The 21,384-nt window shown below is 39.9% G+C and overlaps 1 protein-coding gene across 1 annotated transcript in view; it reads left to right on the top strand.

Moving 5' to 3' along the window:
- IFT140 (intraflagellar transport 140) overlaps positions 1-21,384 on the top strand; it is a 168,298-nt gene that overhangs the window by 16,158 nt on the left and 130,756 nt on the right. Inside the window, exons 6-11 of the mRNA XM_089682718.1 lie at positions 3,990-4,165; positions 9,836-9,927; positions 14,133-14,239; positions 15,814-15,959; positions 17,989-18,192; positions 19,760-19,832. Coding sequence (XP_089538844.1) covers positions 3,990-4,165; positions 9,836-9,927; positions 14,133-14,239; positions 15,814-15,959; positions 17,989-18,192; positions 19,760-19,832 — 798 coding nt within the window. The remainder of the gene's footprint in view (positions 1-3,989; positions 4,166-9,835; positions 9,928-14,132; positions 14,240-15,813; positions 15,960-17,988; positions 18,193-19,759; positions 19,833-21,384) is intronic.

Raw genomic sequence — 21,384 nt, forward strand, 5'->3', positions numbered from 1 at the left:
GTGGCACAGGAGGAGATAGCTGTGGGGGATGGAGTGGTAGGAAGAGTGGAGGAGGTCGGCAGGTTAGCAGGGGGTGGGGTAGGCTTCCCTGAAGAGATGGGTTTTCAGGGTGCGCCTAAAGGAGAGGCGAGTAGGTGATAATCTGATGGGTTGGGGCAGGGAGTTCCAGAGGATGGGTGACACCCTGGAGAAGTCTTGGAGGCGGGCATGGGAGGAGGAGACCAGGGAACTAGAGAGAAGGAGGTCTTGTGAGGAGCGGAGTGTGTGTGCTGGGCGGTTCTTGGATATTAGGTCAGTGATGTAGTACGTGGCAGAATGGGGGACAGCTTTGTACGTCAGTGTTAGGATTTTGAATTTGATCCGTTGCGCAATCGGAAGCCAGTGGAGGGATTGGCAGAGGGGGGTGGCGGAAATGGAGCGGTTGGAAAGGTGAATGAGTCTGGCAGCCGTATTCAGGATCAACTGAAGCGGGGATAGCCAGCGGCGAGGCAGGCCAGTGAGGAGGGAGTTGAAGTAGTCGAGTCGTGATATGATGAGCTGTTTAGTGGTTTCTGGGGTTAGGAACGCGCGTATTTTGGCGATGTTGCGGAGGTGGAGTCTGCACGAGTTTGTTAAAGATTGGACTTGGGGCTGGAAGGATAGGTTGGAGTCCAGAATGACACCAAGTACTCTGGCCTGCGGGGCGGGTTTGATGGTGGCATTGTTGGATGTGACGGAGAAGTCAATGGGGGGTGGTGTCCGGGCTGGGGGGGAAGACAAGAAACTCGGTTTTGGAGAGGTTCAGTTTAAGGAAGTGGAGCGACATCGTTGTATAAATGAGAATTTCATATGTACCCAATGCATTAGGTGCAGAATCAGAAATGTTATATATTTTAATACAGTCAATAACTAAAGGATTATACATGTTGTGGAACATACACACTTGTGCTTTTTAATGTGCAATGTGTTGAATTTATTGTGACTACATCCTGGAACATTCCTATGAAAAGACAAGGTGAACATTTTGTTATAGACCGCAACACAAGACAAGGTTGTTATCCCAAATCATGCATAGTACAGCAATTGTCTGATGTTTGTTTAGATGGGGAGACTTTAAATGGTGCTTAAGGTACTACAGATTATGGGAACAATGCTAAGAGGATATAATTGATTTCAATATCACATCAACCTCATTTCAGTGGGAATGACATGATCAGGCACACTGAAAATAATCCAGGATGAATGTATGTGCATGCTGCTTTCCTTGCTATACTGAGCACATAGATCCCATTGAAACTAATTAAATTCAGTGTCTCAGAGACCTCTGTGGTGAGATCTCCCTGTAGTTGCCGCCCTTTCCCGCAAGACTACAACAAAGTTGTCATGCTTGCAGTTGGATTCCCAACTATTTGTTAGCTATACATTATGGAGCTTTCATGGGCAGAATGACACATTTTTGGCATTGTAAGATCAAACATAGTTGGACAAAACTGGAAACTCTGGCTCAAATTTCTTGCCAGCAAAGTTCTCAAGAGATATAAGAAGTCAGCAAGTGATTCAAGTTGCCAGCGACCACTAAAAACTAAAATATCCATTTCAAAATGAATCTATGGCCAGGATATGAATATCAAGTGTTAACATGTTCTTAACCAGTAGAGAAATAACTAAAAAACAAACCCTTATTGAGGTCTGTAGCAGCGAACATTGTGGAGTAATTCAAACTCAGAATTCACCCCAGAATCACTGTTGAAGGTATTCTCTCAGCATCCCCTTTCTACCCTATGCCAGTAGTAATTTATCATAGCAGCTTCTCCTGCATCCCTTCCCAGCAGTATGTTCAGCAGTAGGGATGAGCCGAACACACCTGGGTTTAGTTTGGGGAGATTCAGCTGAACATAGTAAAAATTTGGATGTCAAATGTGAACTCCATTGAAGTCAATAGAAGTTGAACTGTCAGATCAATTGTCTCCCTTTTTTTTAAGCTAATAGCTAAGGAATTGGCAAAAAAGTCTTGCTACCCCCTTCTCCTTCTGAAACCATACCAGGCCACATGTCCTCAAATGGGAAGTGGGGGTCCCATGTCAATGAGGGCAAGGGCCCCTTTTCCCACATCCGTAGCCCAATGGTTGTGGGAGTGCGTAGGGGATGTATCAGAATCTGGAAGCCCCTTTTGATGGGGCCCCCAGATATTTGCCCCCTCCCCCCCATGTGAGTGAGTAAGGGGTACACATCACCCCTACGTATTCACACAAATAAGTCAAATGTAAATAAACACACAAGTCCTTTATAAAAAAAAAAAGAGTGTTTTGTAGCTTGGAGCTCGAAGCTTAAGCCCTGGTTCACACTGATGTATTGTGGAATTCACAGCGTTTTCAGTGCGAATTCCGTACTGCATCAGAATCGCATCCCGAACCACTGCGGGTGTGTATGTTAAATTAACAACACCCCGAAAGTGGTCCACAAAATGCGGTGCAGAATCGTATCGCATAGGTGTGAATACCCATGAGATCCGATTCTAGTGTGGACCAAAAAAAGGGTTCTGCACGTTTTTGGTGTGGGTGCGGTGCGATTAGAGCCATACAAAATGTATGGCTCCAATCACACCGTACACAAATTGCATGTGATTTGCACAGGAATGCGGTGCAGTTTCTGTGCGAATCACATGCGATTTACCGCACCGCATATATGTGAACCCAGGCTGAAGCTCCAAGAAAGCTCAAACTTAAAAAATCAATTGTTCTCTACGGTGCCTGTTCACACCTGATTGCGCATACAGGTACCATAGAGAACAACTGATTTTTTTAAGTTTGAATGTTTTTGGAGCTTCGAGCTTCAAGCTACAAAATGGATAAGCATGAATGCAGCCTTATATCCATGCCATTTAGAGTCTATGACTCACTTTTAAATTGTGTGTTTGAATATTAAGTATTTTATTTTAATAAATTAATGCACTGTGAGAAGCGATTTTTTTTTTTTTCCTTCTTGGAGTATTAATCTTCCCCCGGGACCACTAAAGCCTTAAAGGGATCTGTCACCGTTTTCCATCTGAGCCATCCAATGTGTATGGTGTATGGTTCTATCTGGCAGGTGATCATGATAAGCCTGATTTCAGAGCTGAGAGCACATTTGACCTGTGGAACACGGGTCAATTATTAAGGTGAAGGTACATTACATGTGGTGGAGGCGCACAAGCTCTGTTGGATCCACTGGTGATCACTGTCTTAGAATGTGCAGAACACTGTCGATGCTCATGGTTATTGGACTGTTCTGTGGGACTTATTTATATATCTATTAATTTTTGCACTTTGTGTCAGTTCTTATGAAATTTCTTTTTATCACTATTTGAAGCAGTCATAGTTTTTCATACATTTTATTCGATTTGCATTTCATTTTATATAAATTCTGATTTATCTGTGGGGATTTTCTTAGCACTTTATTGGGTTAGCAGGGTTTTCAGTTGTTTATTACCTTGTGTTTAATTTGATCGCTTATTTTTATTTATTTATCTATATATTTTATTTATTCATACATTTATTTATTTAACTGATTATTTGATTGATTTGCTATTTACTTGGGGACTTGTTTTTGATACTCATGAATTTACACTTTGGTTATACTATTTGTATATATGTATTCAGTTATTCATTTTCTCTTTATGAATAATTTTTTATATCAAGCGTGTTCACTCTATTGGGTGTGAAGGGCTGTAAGGTATTTGTTCATTTGTTGTTATATTGATTAGTGATCATTGATTCACGTTATCATTATTTTTTTTGAGATTGGTTTGGCAAAGAATTATTTTTTCATTTGTATGATTAGTTCAGAATAGCAGCAAGGCAACTAGTATTAATCACCTCAGTGGGGAGGCACCAAAGTGGGATTATTATTAAGGGAGACTGAAATAAGAAAAACAAAAAAGCTTTACTTATAACTGTGTTGTGACTTTCTATGTTCGATTCTGCAGTATATAGTGTACACACTTTTATGCAAATTTTGATTCTTGATTCCAGGTTCGATACACTGGGTGAATGAGCAGGGTAAAAGTAGCCAGATAATTGGTATGGACACTCCAGTTCGCACACTGCTTTTCCTAGAGAAGAAATCTATGCTGGTTGTGATCTCTGAGAACTTCCTGCTCTTGCGGTTCTTCATAACTCCAGAAGGGGATGCTGAAGAGATCTCGAAGGTGAGCCTAGACTTGGAGGACTCCTGTCTCTATGGTACACCACTATATAAGTCAGAGGAGAAACACAGTCGCTGTCTATGACTCATAGACAGTCAGTCAAAAAGTGACTAGTCACTGCCAGGGTGGATTTGATTTAAATCAAACTGATTTAAATCACGATTTAAATCACTAGTCAGTAAGGCTTGATTTAAATCATAGTTTTCTACATAAAGACTAATTCTTGCTGGTATAACTTTAATATGCAAGTAGATAAAGATTTTTAGAATAACAACTTTTCATATTAGTTTTTTTATCCCCAGTTTAATAGGTTAATCATTCATATTTGGACAACTTTTCTGTTGTACTTAGGAAGGAGAAAAATAATCATTACCTTAATAATAACAATTTAAATAGATTTATTCAACTGAAACAATAACATTCCAGCATATGTGATTTGCTTAAACAAACATCCATGTTTGTTAACTAATTTGGCTCAACAAAATATATATATTTTAAGAAACTTAGACTGTCAGCCCCTTCCTCCTCACACTTAGTTTCACTTTCTTCTTGTGCAGATCTATTCCACTCCAAACAATCAGAAAAATATTGTTTCTATTCTATTCACTGAACTTCTTGAAACTTAGCAGTGAAGGGGTTGATTCTGTATTCATAGGTTTGTAGAAGTTAGGATTAAGGTCTTTTTCTTAACTCTGTTCATGTTATAACATTTTTGCTGTGAAGAAGAGGCATGTGATCTCCGCTGAGTCAAATTCAGTTTTGAGAACTGCAAAAGTAATCAAGCATCTGTGATAATATCTTGTAGGCAGAGAAACTGCCCAATAATCTTACAAAAACCTCTGGAAGAGCATGACATTGTGAATTGATTAATGGAATTTATTTACCAAACACATTAAACATATACAGCCTTATTCTACATAATTAAAAAACTAATCTTTATTTCATGATGGAATAACCTTTGGATGGTAATATATTTTCCTCAAAAAGCATTTTATTTAAAAAAATCTGATTTAAATAAAAAAAATCCGATTTTTTTTTAAATTTTCTTTTAAAAAATCATTGATTTTTATCCACCCTGGTCACTGCTAATGTTTCTTATTAGATAGCCTAGTATTCTGTGCACTGGAAGCACATTGTATTATATGACTATCTGTACAATAGATATTTTATATCCACAATAAAAAATAAATATACTGTATTTTTTGCCATATAAGATGCACCTGACCATAAGATGCACCTAGGTTTTAGAGGCAGAAAACAGGAAAAAAAAAAATTCTGAACTAATGGACTGCAGACACAGTACAGGAGATGCCCAGAGACTGCGGACAGCACAGGGATGACCAGAGACTGCGGACAGCACAGGGATGACCAGAGACTGCGGACAGCACAGGGATGACCAGAGACTGCGGACAGTACAGATGACTGCTGATCTTTGGGGAGGTGGGGAGCGGGTACCTGAATTTGACAGGTACCCGCTCTTACGTTCGCAGTTTTTGTTTGTTTTTCTTATCTGTTCCTCGATCCAGCCGCGCGCTGTCTTCCCGGCTTCTGTAATGGCGCTCGGCATGACAGCCGGGTGCCCAGTGCGCATGAGCGAGAAGCACTTGCGCTTTGTGATTGGTCCGGCGGCTTCTGGGATCTGTCATGTGTCCCAGGTACCGCCTTACCATTCACAAAAAGCACCGCTTCTTGCGCATGCGCACTTGGCACCCGGCTGTCATGCCCAGTGCCCACACTACAGAAGCCGGGAAGACAGCACGCCGCTGGATAGAGGAACAGGTAAGGTCCCGCTGCAGAGCTGAGCGGCCGGCCCGGTATTCTGACACGGCCGCGGTGGAAATACCAGACCGGCCGCTCCATATTCGCCCCATAAGACGCACTGACATTTCCCCCCCAGTTTTGGGGAAGAAAAAGTGCGTCTTATACGGCGAAAAATACGGTAAGTAAAATAAATTAATAAATTATCATTTTATAAACCAAAAACAAAATTGACCAAAGTTTAGTTTCCCTTTTAAGTGAGGAAGTTTACTAGTAGTGAGAATTGTTTAGAATAGATTATGGTTATGCCTACATTTATGGGTGGTATTTGGTTGTAACATGGCAATTCTCTAATGCCCTTTTCATCTTGAACGTGATGCTTTATATTTTATCAATTTATTCTTCCTTCTATTCTCTCTTTGTGTCCTGAGAGAAAAAGAAAAGTGAATCGTATTGGTTGGAGGGTAACATTAACCGGTTTGTTTTCAGTTAAATAAAACAAATACCCTGGCGCTACCCCAATCTCTTGTCTAAGCAGATAACTCACAGGAGCAGCTCCCATTAGCAGTGTGGAGTCACAACACATCCATTGCTAATATACAGGTGAAATATAGTGAAACTCTCCACCTGCTATATAATAAGTGCACAAAAACTGCCAATAAAAATATGTAACTATCCACAAATACAATTGTGCAACTGAGTATCAAACATAAAAATGTGAATAAATATTTCACTCACAAATTGTGCAAACTGATCAAGAAAAATATAAAAAACATACTAATGTATACAAATAAATTGCTTTCTCACAAGATGTGTAAACAACTCCAATAAATTATGAAAACTTGTGGACAAATGTCCTTTATCACAAAGTGTGCACACTGTTCCAGTAAACCGTCCCAATGACTGACACAAATCACACCAGACTTCGGTGTATAAACAATCATCATTGTAAAACAAGTAAATCGGCAAAGTTGTAAAGACCTCCACTCATGCCACCCATGTGTAGTAATGGATGTGCCCTCACCTTCTGCGATGGACCTCACCTTTGTATAGGAGGTCTGTTATCACTTTAGGGTCCTTGCACACTAGGCAGCATAAAAAATGCCAGAACTACTGGCAGAAAAAAACAGCAGAAAAAATGTTGCTATGAAGCATATTGTACACCCGTTTAGGCATGGTTGCATTTATAAGCGGTTTTCCCCAAAATAGTAGAAAAAAAATGTACACTTAAATACATTGACAAATCTAAACACTGTATTTAGACATGTCAAGTTTTTTTTTTCTGCCTGAAAGCTCCTCTCCAAAATGTGTGTTTTTTTTTTTTTGTTTGTTTTTTTTTTTGCCTGTAAACGCTCCTCTACAAATATGCCTATAAATGCCAAAATGAGCATGGACACATAGGCTAACATAAAGTTGCTTCTACAGTGCAGAGCATAAATGAGTACAGATTTATCAGAAAACATTCCTTTCAGAATCAACATTTACTATGGGACACTATACTACAAAACATTCCCACAAATGTGGGCCATTGATTGCAAACAAAATTTGTTAATTTGCACACAAAAAAGTATTTTTCCTAACAAATTATTCAAGACCATTTTGCAAAAATTAATACACCCCAATAAAAGTCTTAGGAGCAAAGCTACATTTTAGACAACAAAATCCTAATTAACAAGATTTCAACTACAGGTGAGTCTAATTATTCATTAAACAGGTGTCCAGTAGACAGTTGATTATAAAAAGGTGTTACTTAACAAAAAAAACTCTTCCCATTTCATGCTGTCAGCAATGGCACCACATGGAAGAGAAATGTCACAAGGCCTGAAAAAGAAGATTATTTCTTTACACAAGAATGGTGAAGGATACAAGAAGATCAGCAAAGCTTTATTTATCAGTCAGAATACTGTAGCAAAAGTGATAAAAAAAAATTAACAAAAATGGAACTGCAACCATCTCACATAGACATCCAGGCCATTCATGGAAGTTAACACGTCGACAGGAGCGTCTTCTGATGAGAAGGGGTGAAGAAAATCACCATGCAAGTTCACTGCAGTTAACTAAAGAAGTAGAAAACCAAACTGTGTTGATTGTTTCCCATGACACAATACGGCGAGTACTGCAGAGGAATGGCATGCGTGGTTGTCATCCATGCACAAAATAGCCCGTCTAGAATTTTCCAGAGCCTATGCTGGAAAAGAAGAAGAATACTGGGACTCTGTACTCTGGAGTGATGAGATCAAGATAAATGTTTTTGGAAGAGATGGCTTCAAAACTGTACTTTTCCAACATGACAGTGATCCAAAACACACATCTAAGGCCACTGTTGCATTTCTGAAGAAGAACAGGGTGAAAGTGATTCAGTGTCCAAGTATGTCTCCTGATCTGAAACCAATCGAATGCCTATGGGGCTCTAAAAGAGGTCGTTCTTGAAGAATGGAAAAAGATCAATGTTGCAATATGTCGCCAACTTGTTCATTCCATGCTTGGTACTGACTTGGTACTGTCCTTACAAATCATGGAGGTCACACAAAATACTAGATGGAGTAGTTTTTTTGTGGGGTGTATTCATTTTTGCATCAACTAATTTGGGTAAAACTGAAGATTTTGTAATCTAAGTTATATTATAAACCTTACTTTCATGTAATAAGCTAAACAAATGTTCCATAAAATTAAGTTTTGTCAACATTTTGGAAATAGTTCTTGTATTTATAGATATATAAATTAAAATCTTACTTTTCAAAAGGGGTGTACTCATTTATGCTGAGCACTGTATATGCTAAAAGAAAAACCGCCAAACGCCTATATAAGCAGTATTTTTTTATGCCCATTGTGCATGAGGCCTTAAAGTGATTTCTGAAGGTTGTCATTTTCTTTTAAATAACAAATATGTTATACTGCTCTGTGCAATGGTTTTGCGCAGAGCAGCCCCGATCCTCTTCTTTTTGGGTCCCCTGACGGTAATCCTGTGCCCTCCCCCCTGCTGAGTTCCCCTATAGCAAGCCTCTTGCATTAGTGGTACTCAAGCAGGCTCACTCTTGTGTGCCGCACTCCTGTGAATGGACATGCACACAGAGAGACAGCTCAACTGCCCCCCCCGCACCTTTTGCTCTCTCCTTATTGGCTCACTGGCTGTGATTGACTCTGGCTGTGTGAGTTAATGAGTAGAAAGAGACCTGGGAGCCACTGCTCTTGTGCACATTACTGGAGCAAGATGGGGCTCAGGTAAGTATTGGGGGTGGGGGGGGCAAGGGGGGAGCAGCACCTAGAAGGACTCTGGCTGTGTGAGTAAATGAGTAGAAAGAGACCTGGGAGCCGCTGCTCTTGTGCACATTACTGGAGCAAGATGGGGCTCAGGTAAGTATTGGGGGTGGGGGGGGGCAAGGGGGGAGCAGCACCTAGAAGGTTTTTTACCTTCATGCATAGTATGCATGAAGGTAAAAAAAACCTTCAGCCTTTAGAACTACTTTAACTGCTTCTCAACTGTTATAGCTGAAAGACGTCTACAGCGCAGTTGTCCAGTTGTGGGAGGGCATCCAACGATCTTTTACCACGTGATCAGCTGTTTCCAAAGTAAATACAGTTGTCGGTTATCATCTGCACTTGACAGCGTGAGGAAATAACCAGCAAATGTGACAGGAGATCTGCACAAATAAACAGTGCCGCCCAGCAATGCCGCCTATCAGTGTGAGTTCTACTCGCTTCCTGTCTGGTGAAATGTCAGCTGGAAAGGAAGTGCAGATAAATCTTTATAACTGAGCCCATATAGCAGTAAAAACCAGATCCATGCCCTATCAAAAACTAAGAAAAAAAGATTTTGTCTGGCAATACATTTAATCTTAGTATACCCCATCTTTAATACTTTACAGCCTGTAATATATGGTAGCTTGTCTCAGTGGGTATGGTTGTGCCCCACAGGTGAAGCTGACTGGAAGGACTGGGAAGACGGCAGACATTCTTTGTATTCAGAAGACTTTGCTTGTTACAGCTACAGGAGAAAGTGTCATAAGGTAAACCTTTGTTCGGATCTGTTGCATACAACAAGGAAATTTCAGCACACTTTTTTGGTGTAAATAATGGGCCATATTGTTTGTCGGTGCCAGAATTTTTTTCATTCATATTTTAATAGATTTTAGGTGCATTTAATTCCAGGACAATCATATTATTTGCGCTAGCATCTGTGTAATGAATGATGTCATTATTGACTGAACTTGAAATTGAGGGTTGGGAAAGTTGAAGCTAAAGCTGAAACCCAGCAGAAAATACAGAGTTGAAATGCATATAGGAAGCTGGTTTGACCTATTAAAGGAAATGTATTCTTGTCCACCCAGTCCTGTGATTTACACAGCTCTGCCACACAATAGGGCCATGTTTGCAAGCTCACTTTTTTCTATTACAGTTAAACAATACAGTATGGTCACTTTCCTGTCTGTGTTTGAACAGTTAAGGTTCTTTCAGACAGGCTGTGAGCGTTCTGCCCTCTGCAAAGTGATCGGCGGTGAATCATTTTTCAGGGGACAGTTTAGCAGTGACTGACAGGTGTTCAGGCGCTACTGTTTTTTTTTTTTCCCCAACTATGGGCCAAGCATTTAATTTGTGGCTATGATGCGGCCCCATTGACTGACAGTTATCAGAAGCTGAAATATGTACTGACTTCAGATATATTGTGGAGTTGCTAGTGCAGGCCTTGAAATTTCCACTCGCCTGCTCTCCAATGGCGAGTGGAAATTATGGTGGGGCGAGTGTGTCCCCCCTTGCTGAGCAGGCTCAGAGCTCAGGTTGGATCTGTCATTGGCACTGGGAGCCGTCAGACTGCTCAATAGCTGAACGCAGTGAAAGCAAAGGAAGGAGTGTGTGCTGTGCTCTCTGCCTCCCCCTAGAGTGCAGTACCGGGCTCTGTGAGTGAATAACGAAGTACTGCAACTTTTTATAGGGCTGTGGTGGCTTCAGGTGGGAGGAGAGAACACTAAACAGTGTGTGTGTGTGTGTACATGTTTGTGTGTGCCTGTGTATGCATGTACATGTGTCTGTGTGTATGTACATGTGTGTATCTGTACATGTGTCTGTGTGTATGTACATGTATGTGTGTGTATGTACGTACATGTGTCTGTGTGTATGTACATGTGTGTATCTGTACATGTGTCTGTGTGTATGTACATGTATGTGTGTGTATGTACGTACATGTGTCTGTGTGTACATGTGACTATGTATGTATGTACATGCGTCTGTATTTATGTGCGTGTATATTTCTGTGTATGTACATGTATCTGTGTGTATGCATGTCTGTACGTGCCTGTGTGTGTCTATATGTGTGTGTGTAGTACATGTGTCTCTGTGCGTGTATGTACATGTTTCTGTGTGTGTGTACAGATGTCTCTGTTTGTGTGTGTTTGTTGGTGGCGAGTAACTCTTAAGGCCTGGCTAGGAGCTCAGGACTTGAAATTTTAAGCCCTGTGCTAGTGCATAGTGCGGTTTGGTCACTTTTTTGCCAGCATTCCAACTCATAAAATTTGGTGCCATTTACTGTTCATTTTTGTCTGGTGCACGTCTTTTCAGCATATTTTGGTAGTTGTAAATTGACACAAAAACTTTTATCACATAATTTTTATTGTGATATATATCCCCTTAAAGGTATATAGTAAATTGTCCTGATCCTATACAATTTACCAATATTTAGCCAAAAAAACTAAACCAGCGCTCAAATCGTAATGCTGACTAGGGATGCTGTAACACTCATTCACTGAGGTGCAGCCCTTAGAAGATCGGGAAACCTTGGTACTGGTGAAGAAAAGCAAAAACAGGGCGCACTCTCTTCGTGCATTACCGAGGTGAAACATGAGTTTATTAAAAAGCATAAAAGTGCAAACCAAAGGGGGTTAAAACAGAGATAAAGAGTCGGTGATGGTCCCAAGTGATGGGAGACCCTTGAAGAAAGGAGTACATCTCCCGAAACGCATCAGCGTACTTCATTAAGGGTCTCCCGTCACTTGGGACCGTCACTACTGACTCTTTATCTCTGTTTTAATCCCCTTTGGTTTGTGAGTATGCACTTTTATGCTTTTTAATAAACTCGTGTTTCACCACGGTAATGCATGAAGAGAGTGCGCCCTGTTTTTGCTTTTCTTCAACATTACCAATATTTAAGACTGTTCCTGGTTGGGCTGAGGCTTGAAGTGACTTTGTCTTTATAATACATTTCCAAATGAAGTTGTTACATGTAAAGCAGCAAGTAATTATTCCTTTTTTGCTGTCTGTACTGCTAAACACTGCTGTGTTACAAGAAAATTGTCCACTGATCTCTGTACAGACACTGATACTTTTGTAAGAGTTGATCTATCATGTCTCCCACAGTGATCAGTAGTTTCTCCTGCCAGCCTCAATGTTACTACAGGATAGAGTAGTAACATGGAATTCATGGGGGATCATTACCTGTGTATCTGCAGGCAGGAAGTGCAGGAAAATATCACTGAGGGGGCTATAGGTACCAATAAAAATCTGGTAAGTTCTAATCCTCCCCCACACTATCCAAAAAATAAATTAAAATGTTCTGGCTGGAGTTATGGATCAGGTTAGGTTTATGTGAGGTTGAATAAATATGACACAAACCTTGGCAGCTCTAACTGAAAATGTGGTGAACAATGCATAAGTAGTGGTTGCATTTAATGAAAACCACATGTCAGAATGATCCGTAGATGCTGAGCTATATATAGGCAGTTGAAGTTAAAGACAAACTTATTTTATTTCTTCTTTCCTGTAAAAACCAGGCTAATGCCGGCCATAGACAGTTCGAAAATCGGCCGATTTTTGCACTGTTAGTGGGCTGATTGGTCGTCCGTTTTTCGGGTTTTTTGCACTTTGAGATTATCGGTCATGTAGGAAAATTTGCAGCCGATTTGGATGATCCGTAGATGCTGAGCTATAGGCAGTTGAAGTTAAAGACAAACTTATTTTATTTCTTCTTTCCTGTAAAAACCAGGCTAATGCCAGCCATAGACAGTTCGAAAATCGGCCGATTTTCACACTATTAGTGGGCTAATTGGTCGTCCGTTTTTCGGGTTTTTTGCACTTTGAGATTATTGGTCATGTAGGAAAAATTTGCGGCCGATTTGGGTGATCGGCCGATTTTTCCCAGCAATGATGGCCAAATCGGCCGATCGTTTTAACGATAAAAAATCTGCCGTGACCTGCAAGGGACAGAAGTTATAGGGTGAACTTTATGATTTAGTCAGCCGATTTTTTTAATCGTTGGTGGTAACGTCGGCTGAATGAACGACCGATTTTTCGTTTATCGTTCGAGAAATCGGCCGATGTTCGACCCGTCTAATGTTAACCCTAACAATGTCCTTTTTTTCTCCCTTGTGATCTGTTAAATACACCATTGAAAGTGTTTGTTTTTTTTTAGATCTGGAAAAAAATACCTATAGATCAGTTCACAAAATCAGAGCTGTCCTTTTCACACCTACTGTGTTATCTCAAAGAAGCCTCCTAGTTTTAATCCTACTACATCTTGCTACAGGACAATCAGGCCTATGGAGATTATGACAGTGGGTGGGCTCAGTAGTTTTAGCAGTAGGCAATTGGACAGGGCTGACACCAATCGGTCCACAAAAAGGCATGCTGTGTCATTTCACAAGAGTTTGTTAGAGCAGAGTGCATTTCTGGCAAATTTAATTATATTTTTATTTATTTTCATAGTCTTGAAAGCTATAAAACCTGGAGAAATGTGCATGTATTGAAGATATGTACTATGTTTGTGTGTTTTTTATTTTTTTTTATTTTATTTTTTTTAATTTTGCCTTGACAAATGCTTTCAGAGTCACAAGTCAGTAATGTTTAACTTTACAGTTGTGATAGATTAATAATAAAATTAATCTATCACCCTTTTTGTTACATAACATGTAACTGTCAACCTGTCCTTTTTTTTATTTTGTCATCCTGTCCCGGTAGAAAACCAGAAAAAACAACTGAAAGACTATAATGTATATGTTCTTGCTTTCAGATAGTTTTCAGTAGCGTGTTGGGTGAGCTCCCTATGAAGCACTGGGAAGATTTATAGAAAAAAACAATGCAAGAAATTCTTATTCACTAATATTAGTCTTCCTCTGTATCATTGCACTAGCCCTACTTAATTTTCTCTATATCGATGCTGCCAGCATGGTGACAGCTCCTACACAAATGAGGGTGACCTATCCTAAACTATGAAATGTAATTTCAGATTCTGGGACCTGGATCGAGATGACAATTATGTCTTATTTCTGGATGAACAGTTGGGATTTGAAGCAGAGGAGACCATTAACTGTATATCCTATTGTGATGCTAAAGGTAACCTGTCTCCCAGCTAGCTGCCATCCTATTATCTCTGTTTATTGTGCCATGGGATTTGGTTATGTTTAAAGCCCAACTCCAGGCTGGCCGCAAAGAGTAATAGTGACAGTCCCCGTACACTACACTGCTCATTTTATTTAGCTTACACCTTGATCCTGTGGCAGGTGGCTCACTCCTCTCTAGTGTCTTCTCCCCTTCAGTCCTTGAATGTGGGCAGGCCCTCAACATCATCATGTGCAATGCTGCACCACTGGTCCTTCATTGTACATGATGTCAAGGGGAATGCGATCTGAGAAGAACAACTTCATGGGATCAGTCCTGTGGCTGGACAGAAGCCTCCAGGACAGTGGAGTAAGGTAACTAATACATACTAATAGTAGCCAGACTACACACGCAGTTTATACTGTATATAGAATATATGCATCTAAAACTTCTTTTCCAAATATCCAATCAACAATAAGAAGTGGTTTTTGACACTAAGAGCCTGGTGCAAGTAGTTATTTATGTGAAGTTTTGGCCTAGAGAACAAGATAAATTCCTAAATCCGGCCATAGATGGATTAAATCTCGGCCAGTTCAGCAGGTCCATCGATTGACTTCAGTATAACCAGCATGTCAATTTTTTTCATGCAGTCACTGTTGATGGCTATAGCTGCCAGCAGTAATCATTGTATTCTGCTGGAATTGAAGGACCACCGCCCCCTGCTGGCAGAACACACAGTATCTCTAAGGGAGGGTTTCCCCTGTCAACACTGATTGTGATCATAGGAGAATCAGTGGGCTGCTTAAAGATCCCCTAACTGTCCGTGTCAGCTTTCCTTCACTCTGCAGTGCTCAGTGCCTAGATGGCCAATCACCAGACCTGAGCATTGTCACATGGGAGTGAGGGAAGGTTCTTAGATCTGTGTTAACTCTGACATGGACTAAAAGGGATGGAAGGAGGGGGGGGGCAAAGTTCCGCTCAGATCACCACGGTGATTTGGCCAGAGGTGGGGGAGCAGGTACATGCCAAAACCAGGTACCCGCTCCAGGTACCCACTCCAAAAAAATTTTGTTCCAAATGTGAAAGAGGAAGGGGGGAGGTATAGCAGAACTTCCCTTTTTGGGTGAAGTTCCACTTAAAGTAGTTCCTGACTGAAGTAGCTTCATGGAAAAACATCTTCAGCATTACAGAAAAAGTTCAGGTAATAGTGCCCAAAAACCATCTACAAGAAGGTGCTTTTAAAAGTTTATCTCTGTGATACATTCTATCTAACACCCCCAGGAATATCAACTTAAACATTTCTTATGGGTGGCTTGCTGTACTGAATTCCTTTTCCCTGCAGAATCATCCAATTATCTCTCTCATTTTATTCAATTTCAGCAGTTAATATGAAAATGTTGTTTGTAATATCTCTTAAAGGTAAGTAGATAGCAATCTCTGCAATGGATGGACGGGTGAGGTTGTTTGGACAAACCTGTAGTTTTATTTTGAATGGTTTGCTATTAAATACTTTACATAGAGCCTCCAAATCTGATTTTTTTGTAAACTCATTCTGATGTTTTCTGAGTGTAGTCTTTTGTACTCATCAGCTATGTTAGCAGCTGGAACCAGTAAAGGCAAGGTTGCCATGTGGAGCAAAGTAATTGGTGGGCCAAAGTCCTTAAAGATTGATGGAAAAGATATCTGGAAACTGAGGACCCCAACAGAACTAGAGGGCAATATTACTCAAGTACAGGTAAGCTTATGAATGGAAGATTGATGTTAATGTTTGTCCATCCAACATGTTTTGGGCTTTTTTTGGAAAAAGTGCAGAAACCCTGTTAATTTTTTACTGATATTCAGAACCACATTAGAGAGATTTACTCCTCAATTCCTATCCTGCAAATGTTTTCTTACCAGACAGGAAGCCCAACAGCAGCTCAGACCAAATTTTTTTTAGTACAGAAAGGGAAAGCTATCCCCCTTTCCCCCACCTCCCGCCCCTTTGTGTTTTTTTTTTTCTCCTCCTCTTCTTGCTTTCTTTATTTCTTGTTATATTCTCTTTCTGTAATATAATAAAAAACCTTTTGGATGTGCACGGATCCAGGTAGGCCTGCTTATATTTGACTCTTGTACATTTGTGCTTATATGTTCTGCGGTTTTCGGGGTTAAGTTCTGATCCTGTGGTCAATCTCGACATCCCAGAGGTCTTAATACACTCATTGATCACAGCCCTCTCAACTTGTTTAGCTGACCTTTTGATACCTCCTCCTGCGGATTCATGTTGATCTATTTGGTCTTTGTCTACTGTACTGTACCCCTCTGGATATTTTTGGAATGTTATATGCAGTGATTTGGAACATATGTTAGACTCATGTATGGAGTCAATATTTTTCTTGTTGTCTGCTGCAATCCTCTAAAAAAAGAAACCCAAAAAAACAAAAGGGGAAATCCTAGAACCTACATCGGATTTTTTTAAATTTGCATCTGTGTTTCTCTTGCAGATTTTCCCTTACTACTTTTCTGTTAAAACCATTGTGAGCAGGACAGGAAGTGAGGGTAAATCTCTCTAAAAGGAGCATCCAATTGCAGTAAAAACCTGACAGCAGTCCTAGTCCTTCCCAAATATATCCACAACTTGAAAACAAGTTCTGGGCTTGTTTTATAGATCTTCTCCCTCTGTAGCTCTACCCATGAATTCTTGTTCTGTTGATGCTCTCTTGCTATAGAGGCAGATCTGCTGCATTTCAAGACAGAAAGTGAGCAACTCCAGTGTAATTGTCTCCCTTTCCTGAATATGTCTGCTGATGGAAAGATGTCATAATTTTTTATCTGATATGTTCCTTGGTCACTCACTAGTTTGAAATTTCTCCAGAGGTTCCAGCTCTGTCTACCTGCATTAGCATTTACTCTCCTTTTTTGCTTTTTTTCACTTATTTGGAGAAAGGGGAGTGAGAAATGTAAGGCAATGCTGGGAAATCCAGCAAAGGGATTGTGCCTTTGGCAAACCCATTAGGGAAAGCAAGTGAGTAAATCAAATTTCAGAATCTGCCCAGCTTTAAAATTTCAGTTTTGTTTGGAATTTCCAAACAATGGCAAAATTTAAAATTTTTAGATTTTTAAATTATAAGCAAAATGTTTTACTTACTGCCCAATTTATAATTTTGCTCAGCCAGTCTTGTGATTCAGACACTTCTAACAACACAGCCAGGCGGAAGACACTGCTATTTTCTAGTTTAGCATTGCAGCATTTTGGGCTTTTTACCTTCTCATTGGACTATGAATTAGCATTACCACACTGCTGACCCATTGTGTTAGCAGGTATGTGACGCAGAAAGATGCAAAGCCTAAAACCCATCTCCCGTGAAAATTAGAACAGTCCCCATTCCTCCCACCCACAACGCTTCCACCCATTCACAATAAAAAAAAAAATCCCTTATTGACTTACTTGAATCCACTGTTGCATTACCCTGCATGATGCCTCTTCCGTAACTGAACCAGTGCCCACCAACCTGTCTTGTTGCTGCCTGTCATGTAATCATCACACTGCCATTTGTGTTGTGGGGGTGAGGGAGGGGCAGTGGTTTGCATGGTTCCATTGCTGGACATCTATTGGTAGGTAAATAGTTCAGTCATATGGATTTTGACTTTATTGTAGCTTCTTGCCTAATGTTTTACTTTTACATAAATAAAACAATTGGTACTGCAAACTGCAATTGCTCAGCCTATTACTATAGCCTGATCATCCTCCTGATGTCTACCGTCTTTTTTCTGTCTTGGCACAGTGGGGATCATCCAAAAACCTCTTGTCTGTGAACAATCTCACCTCGGTTCTGATCCTCAATGAACATGTCATGTCTTCTCATTTCCACCAACAAGTTGCAGCCATCCAAGTGGCACCTTCTCAGCTCAGTATAACCTACTTCAATACGGGGACCACACACAGCCTTAAAACTGACATGTACATCATAGGGGTCTTCGTCACAAAAGTAAGTAAATCATTTAATGATCAAATATATAGTCTTTATTTGTTGTGATTTGGAATTTGTATTGTTCTCTTGCCTGCATTCATAACAGTAATAAGAATTCTGATATCTTTGTAGTTGCCTTTATTGTTATGCTTTTCTATTATGTTTACAAATTGGATTTTAATTTAAACAGCCTAGTGTACTGGGTACAAACTAATTCAACAGTTTTTTGTTGAGCTGCCCACTTTACCAGTAATTACCTAAACTATCCTTAAAGCGGTAGAAAATTCCACTTTTTGATTTCTACCTACAGGTAAGCTTATAATAAAGCTTTCCTGTAGGTAAAATGAATTTCTCCTAAATGTGCACCGTATAGGAGATATTCATTTGTTTTGCAGCTGATGACATCACCAGTGCTTGTGTTATGAAGGAACAGCATACTCATGCCATTCCTTCAGAGCTCTGTGCCGTGGCCATGACTCCTGCGTGCATGCATAGAAGTGACACCATCGTGGTTTGGCCATTCAAGCAGCCAGAGACCACAAACCTGAAAGGAAGACTGGGTGAAGATGGAAGCCCTGTCAGCGGTGACATCATGCTGCGGTAACCTCTCTCTCTCCATGAATAAAGAAATGCTCGCGGAATTTGAAAAGAAATATAATAGTGCAGTACGTTCTTTAAAACATAAGCTTTATTAAATGTCAAATAAAAACTCACAAAAAAGGTGTCCAAGCTGACACCAGCATAAACCGCCTCTGTCAATACCCAGGACGAGCCTCGTTCACTGCGGAGGTTCGTTTGATATTAAAGTTCTTCATCCATGCTGGCTGATTGCAGAGTATTGCTCCCATACTTTTGGATACTTCAAACAGATCATCGCTCCCAGAGCAATAGCGATTATGCTGATTTATAATTTGATCAGCATATCGCTCTGGTGAGTTTATTTAATTCATTCAGTGGTGGATTTTCTTCACAGTGTCAATTATTTATACAAGATTGCTACATTGTTTATCACTTTATGGTGGTTGGACTTTATACAAGAATTGTGGACATTATTTTTGTTTATATTTATATACAGATTATTACATTGTTTATCACTTTATGGTGGTTGGACTTTATATAAGAATTGTGGATATTTATTTTTATATATTTAGTTTAGTTTATATTTATATTTTATTTTTTGTTTGGAATTATTTTTGACACTTTATTATTGATTAGTGCATCCCTTCTATTATTGATTACTTATACCTATTGGGCTAAGGTTTGCCGCTGAATTGGAGATACAGTTGTTTGGTGCTTTTTCTTAGTTATTATTACAATCACTCTGATTGCGGTTATTTTCTGACGATTTTCTCATCGTGTGTACTAGGCATAAGCCACTGTTATCAGTTACTAACCTAGAATAAACAAACAGGATGGGAGTTCAGACTTTTCATACTTGCTTGTTCCAGGTCAGTGACTACTGGGTAGTGCAGCAACTCTTAGCTTTTTACTTGCATAGCAAATCATCAGCGACAGCTCTCATATTTTTATCCTTATTGGTCCACTGTAATGTTCCAATCCAATTAATCTATCTGATTTTTTTCAGGACTGTTTTGCAGTGTGGAATGGAAAACAGGTGACAGTCTATGAACTCAATGGACCAACACTGAGGAGCACAGGTGTGTAGACCAACAGACAGTGACAAGTTCTATATAGTCAAGTAGATTACACGATTCAAAAGAAAACTGCAGTGTCACATCTGAGATGAACAGACACATTTCCCGACTCTTCTAATGCTGTTACCCTCTGCTGGTAATCACTCAACCCAACTGGTTACATTGTAACGTAGTCTAGCAAAGCAAAGTGTATGATGTTCTATAAATCATATATATGATAAAAAGGTGCAGCACTAAAATACTAAATATTAATCCAAATAGTAACTCATAAAGGAATAAATTAAGAGATCAGTAAATTGACAGTTCATGGTAAAGTGCTGTGTAAAGGCTGATAATGACTTCAAACTTCAGTGATGTGCCAGAAGTGTGGTAAAAATACTCGCTCACCAGATGTGTATTTTAATTACGCATGTAAACAATATAGCCAGAGGTCCCCTTATCAGGATGGAATGGATGAGATATGCCGATTATGGATTTTCCTCCCTCTGGGTGGTATACAGCCTTACGGATGTCTCCTTGGTGGGCGCAGGTTAGATCCAGCCAGAGGCCTCCTTAATGAATGGATGGATGCTTTACAGCCAATTATAATGGAAAAGCTCCCTCCTCTGGATATAATGGAATACTGCTACTTAACCATCCCGAATGGGCTCTGCAAATTAATTTTAGCTCGACATCCACAGAAACAAGATGGCCGCCGGACCTACACGAGGCTCCGGCGGCGTGACGTGACGGTGTACTGGCTCGTTCTTGCACTTCTTCAGAGAGGATCACCATTACTGCCGTGCGTCAAGTCTATATATATCGTAGGCGGCACATGAAGAGGTTTGCAAGGCTGGGGGCAAATTTAGCCCCAATTGCAACTTTTTTGATCTGTAAATAATATTGTTTATTAAACCAGAAGTAATTTCTGTTCATGGCAAACTGTAATAATTCCAAAATAATAGTTTTAATTATGATTTTTTATGTATAAACGATTTTATATATATACATATATATTTATTATTCTCATCTATATTCAAAATTCTGTCCAATTTTGAGATTTGAGTCTCTTTATGTTGTTCATGACACGTTATCAGTATGCTGTTATATATAGCGCTGTCATTGTCATGCACCAACGATCGTTCTTTATATTTTATTATTTATCTGATACCCTCCTACTCACTGTCCTTTAAGCCCCATTATATCACTCCGTTATAATAAGGATCCATTTTCTGGAGTATAGTGGGATATAGACAGTAGCTAACATTGTTGAAGTCTCTTGCTGTAAACAGTCCATGGCAAAATGGCGCCCTCGCATGCGTGCGCAGTTGTTTTTGCCCTTCGGCAAGCTGGCGCATGCGTAATGCTCAGGCATGCAGGCAGGAGAGTGTGCTTAACTAGGAAAACCCATCCACCTCTCCTGAAGACTCCTGGGATGTATGGCAACATTTGCCTAGGCTTGGAAACCAGGAAGTAACTGAAGAAATGTAAAAACAAAAGTTTAAAACAACTACATGTGATATACTTCCTATCTATTTATAAATGCATAGGGATAAGAATAGTCAATGTTGATTGA

The sequence above is a fragment of the Staurois parvus genome, unplaced genomic scaffold (genome assembly GCF_062004578.1).
Source record: "Staurois parvus isolate SC_StPar_1 unplaced genomic scaffold, SC_StPar_1.0 ptg000018l, whole genome shotgun sequence".
NCBI lineage: Eukaryota > Metazoa > Chordata > Amphibia > Anura > Ranidae > Staurois > Staurois parvus.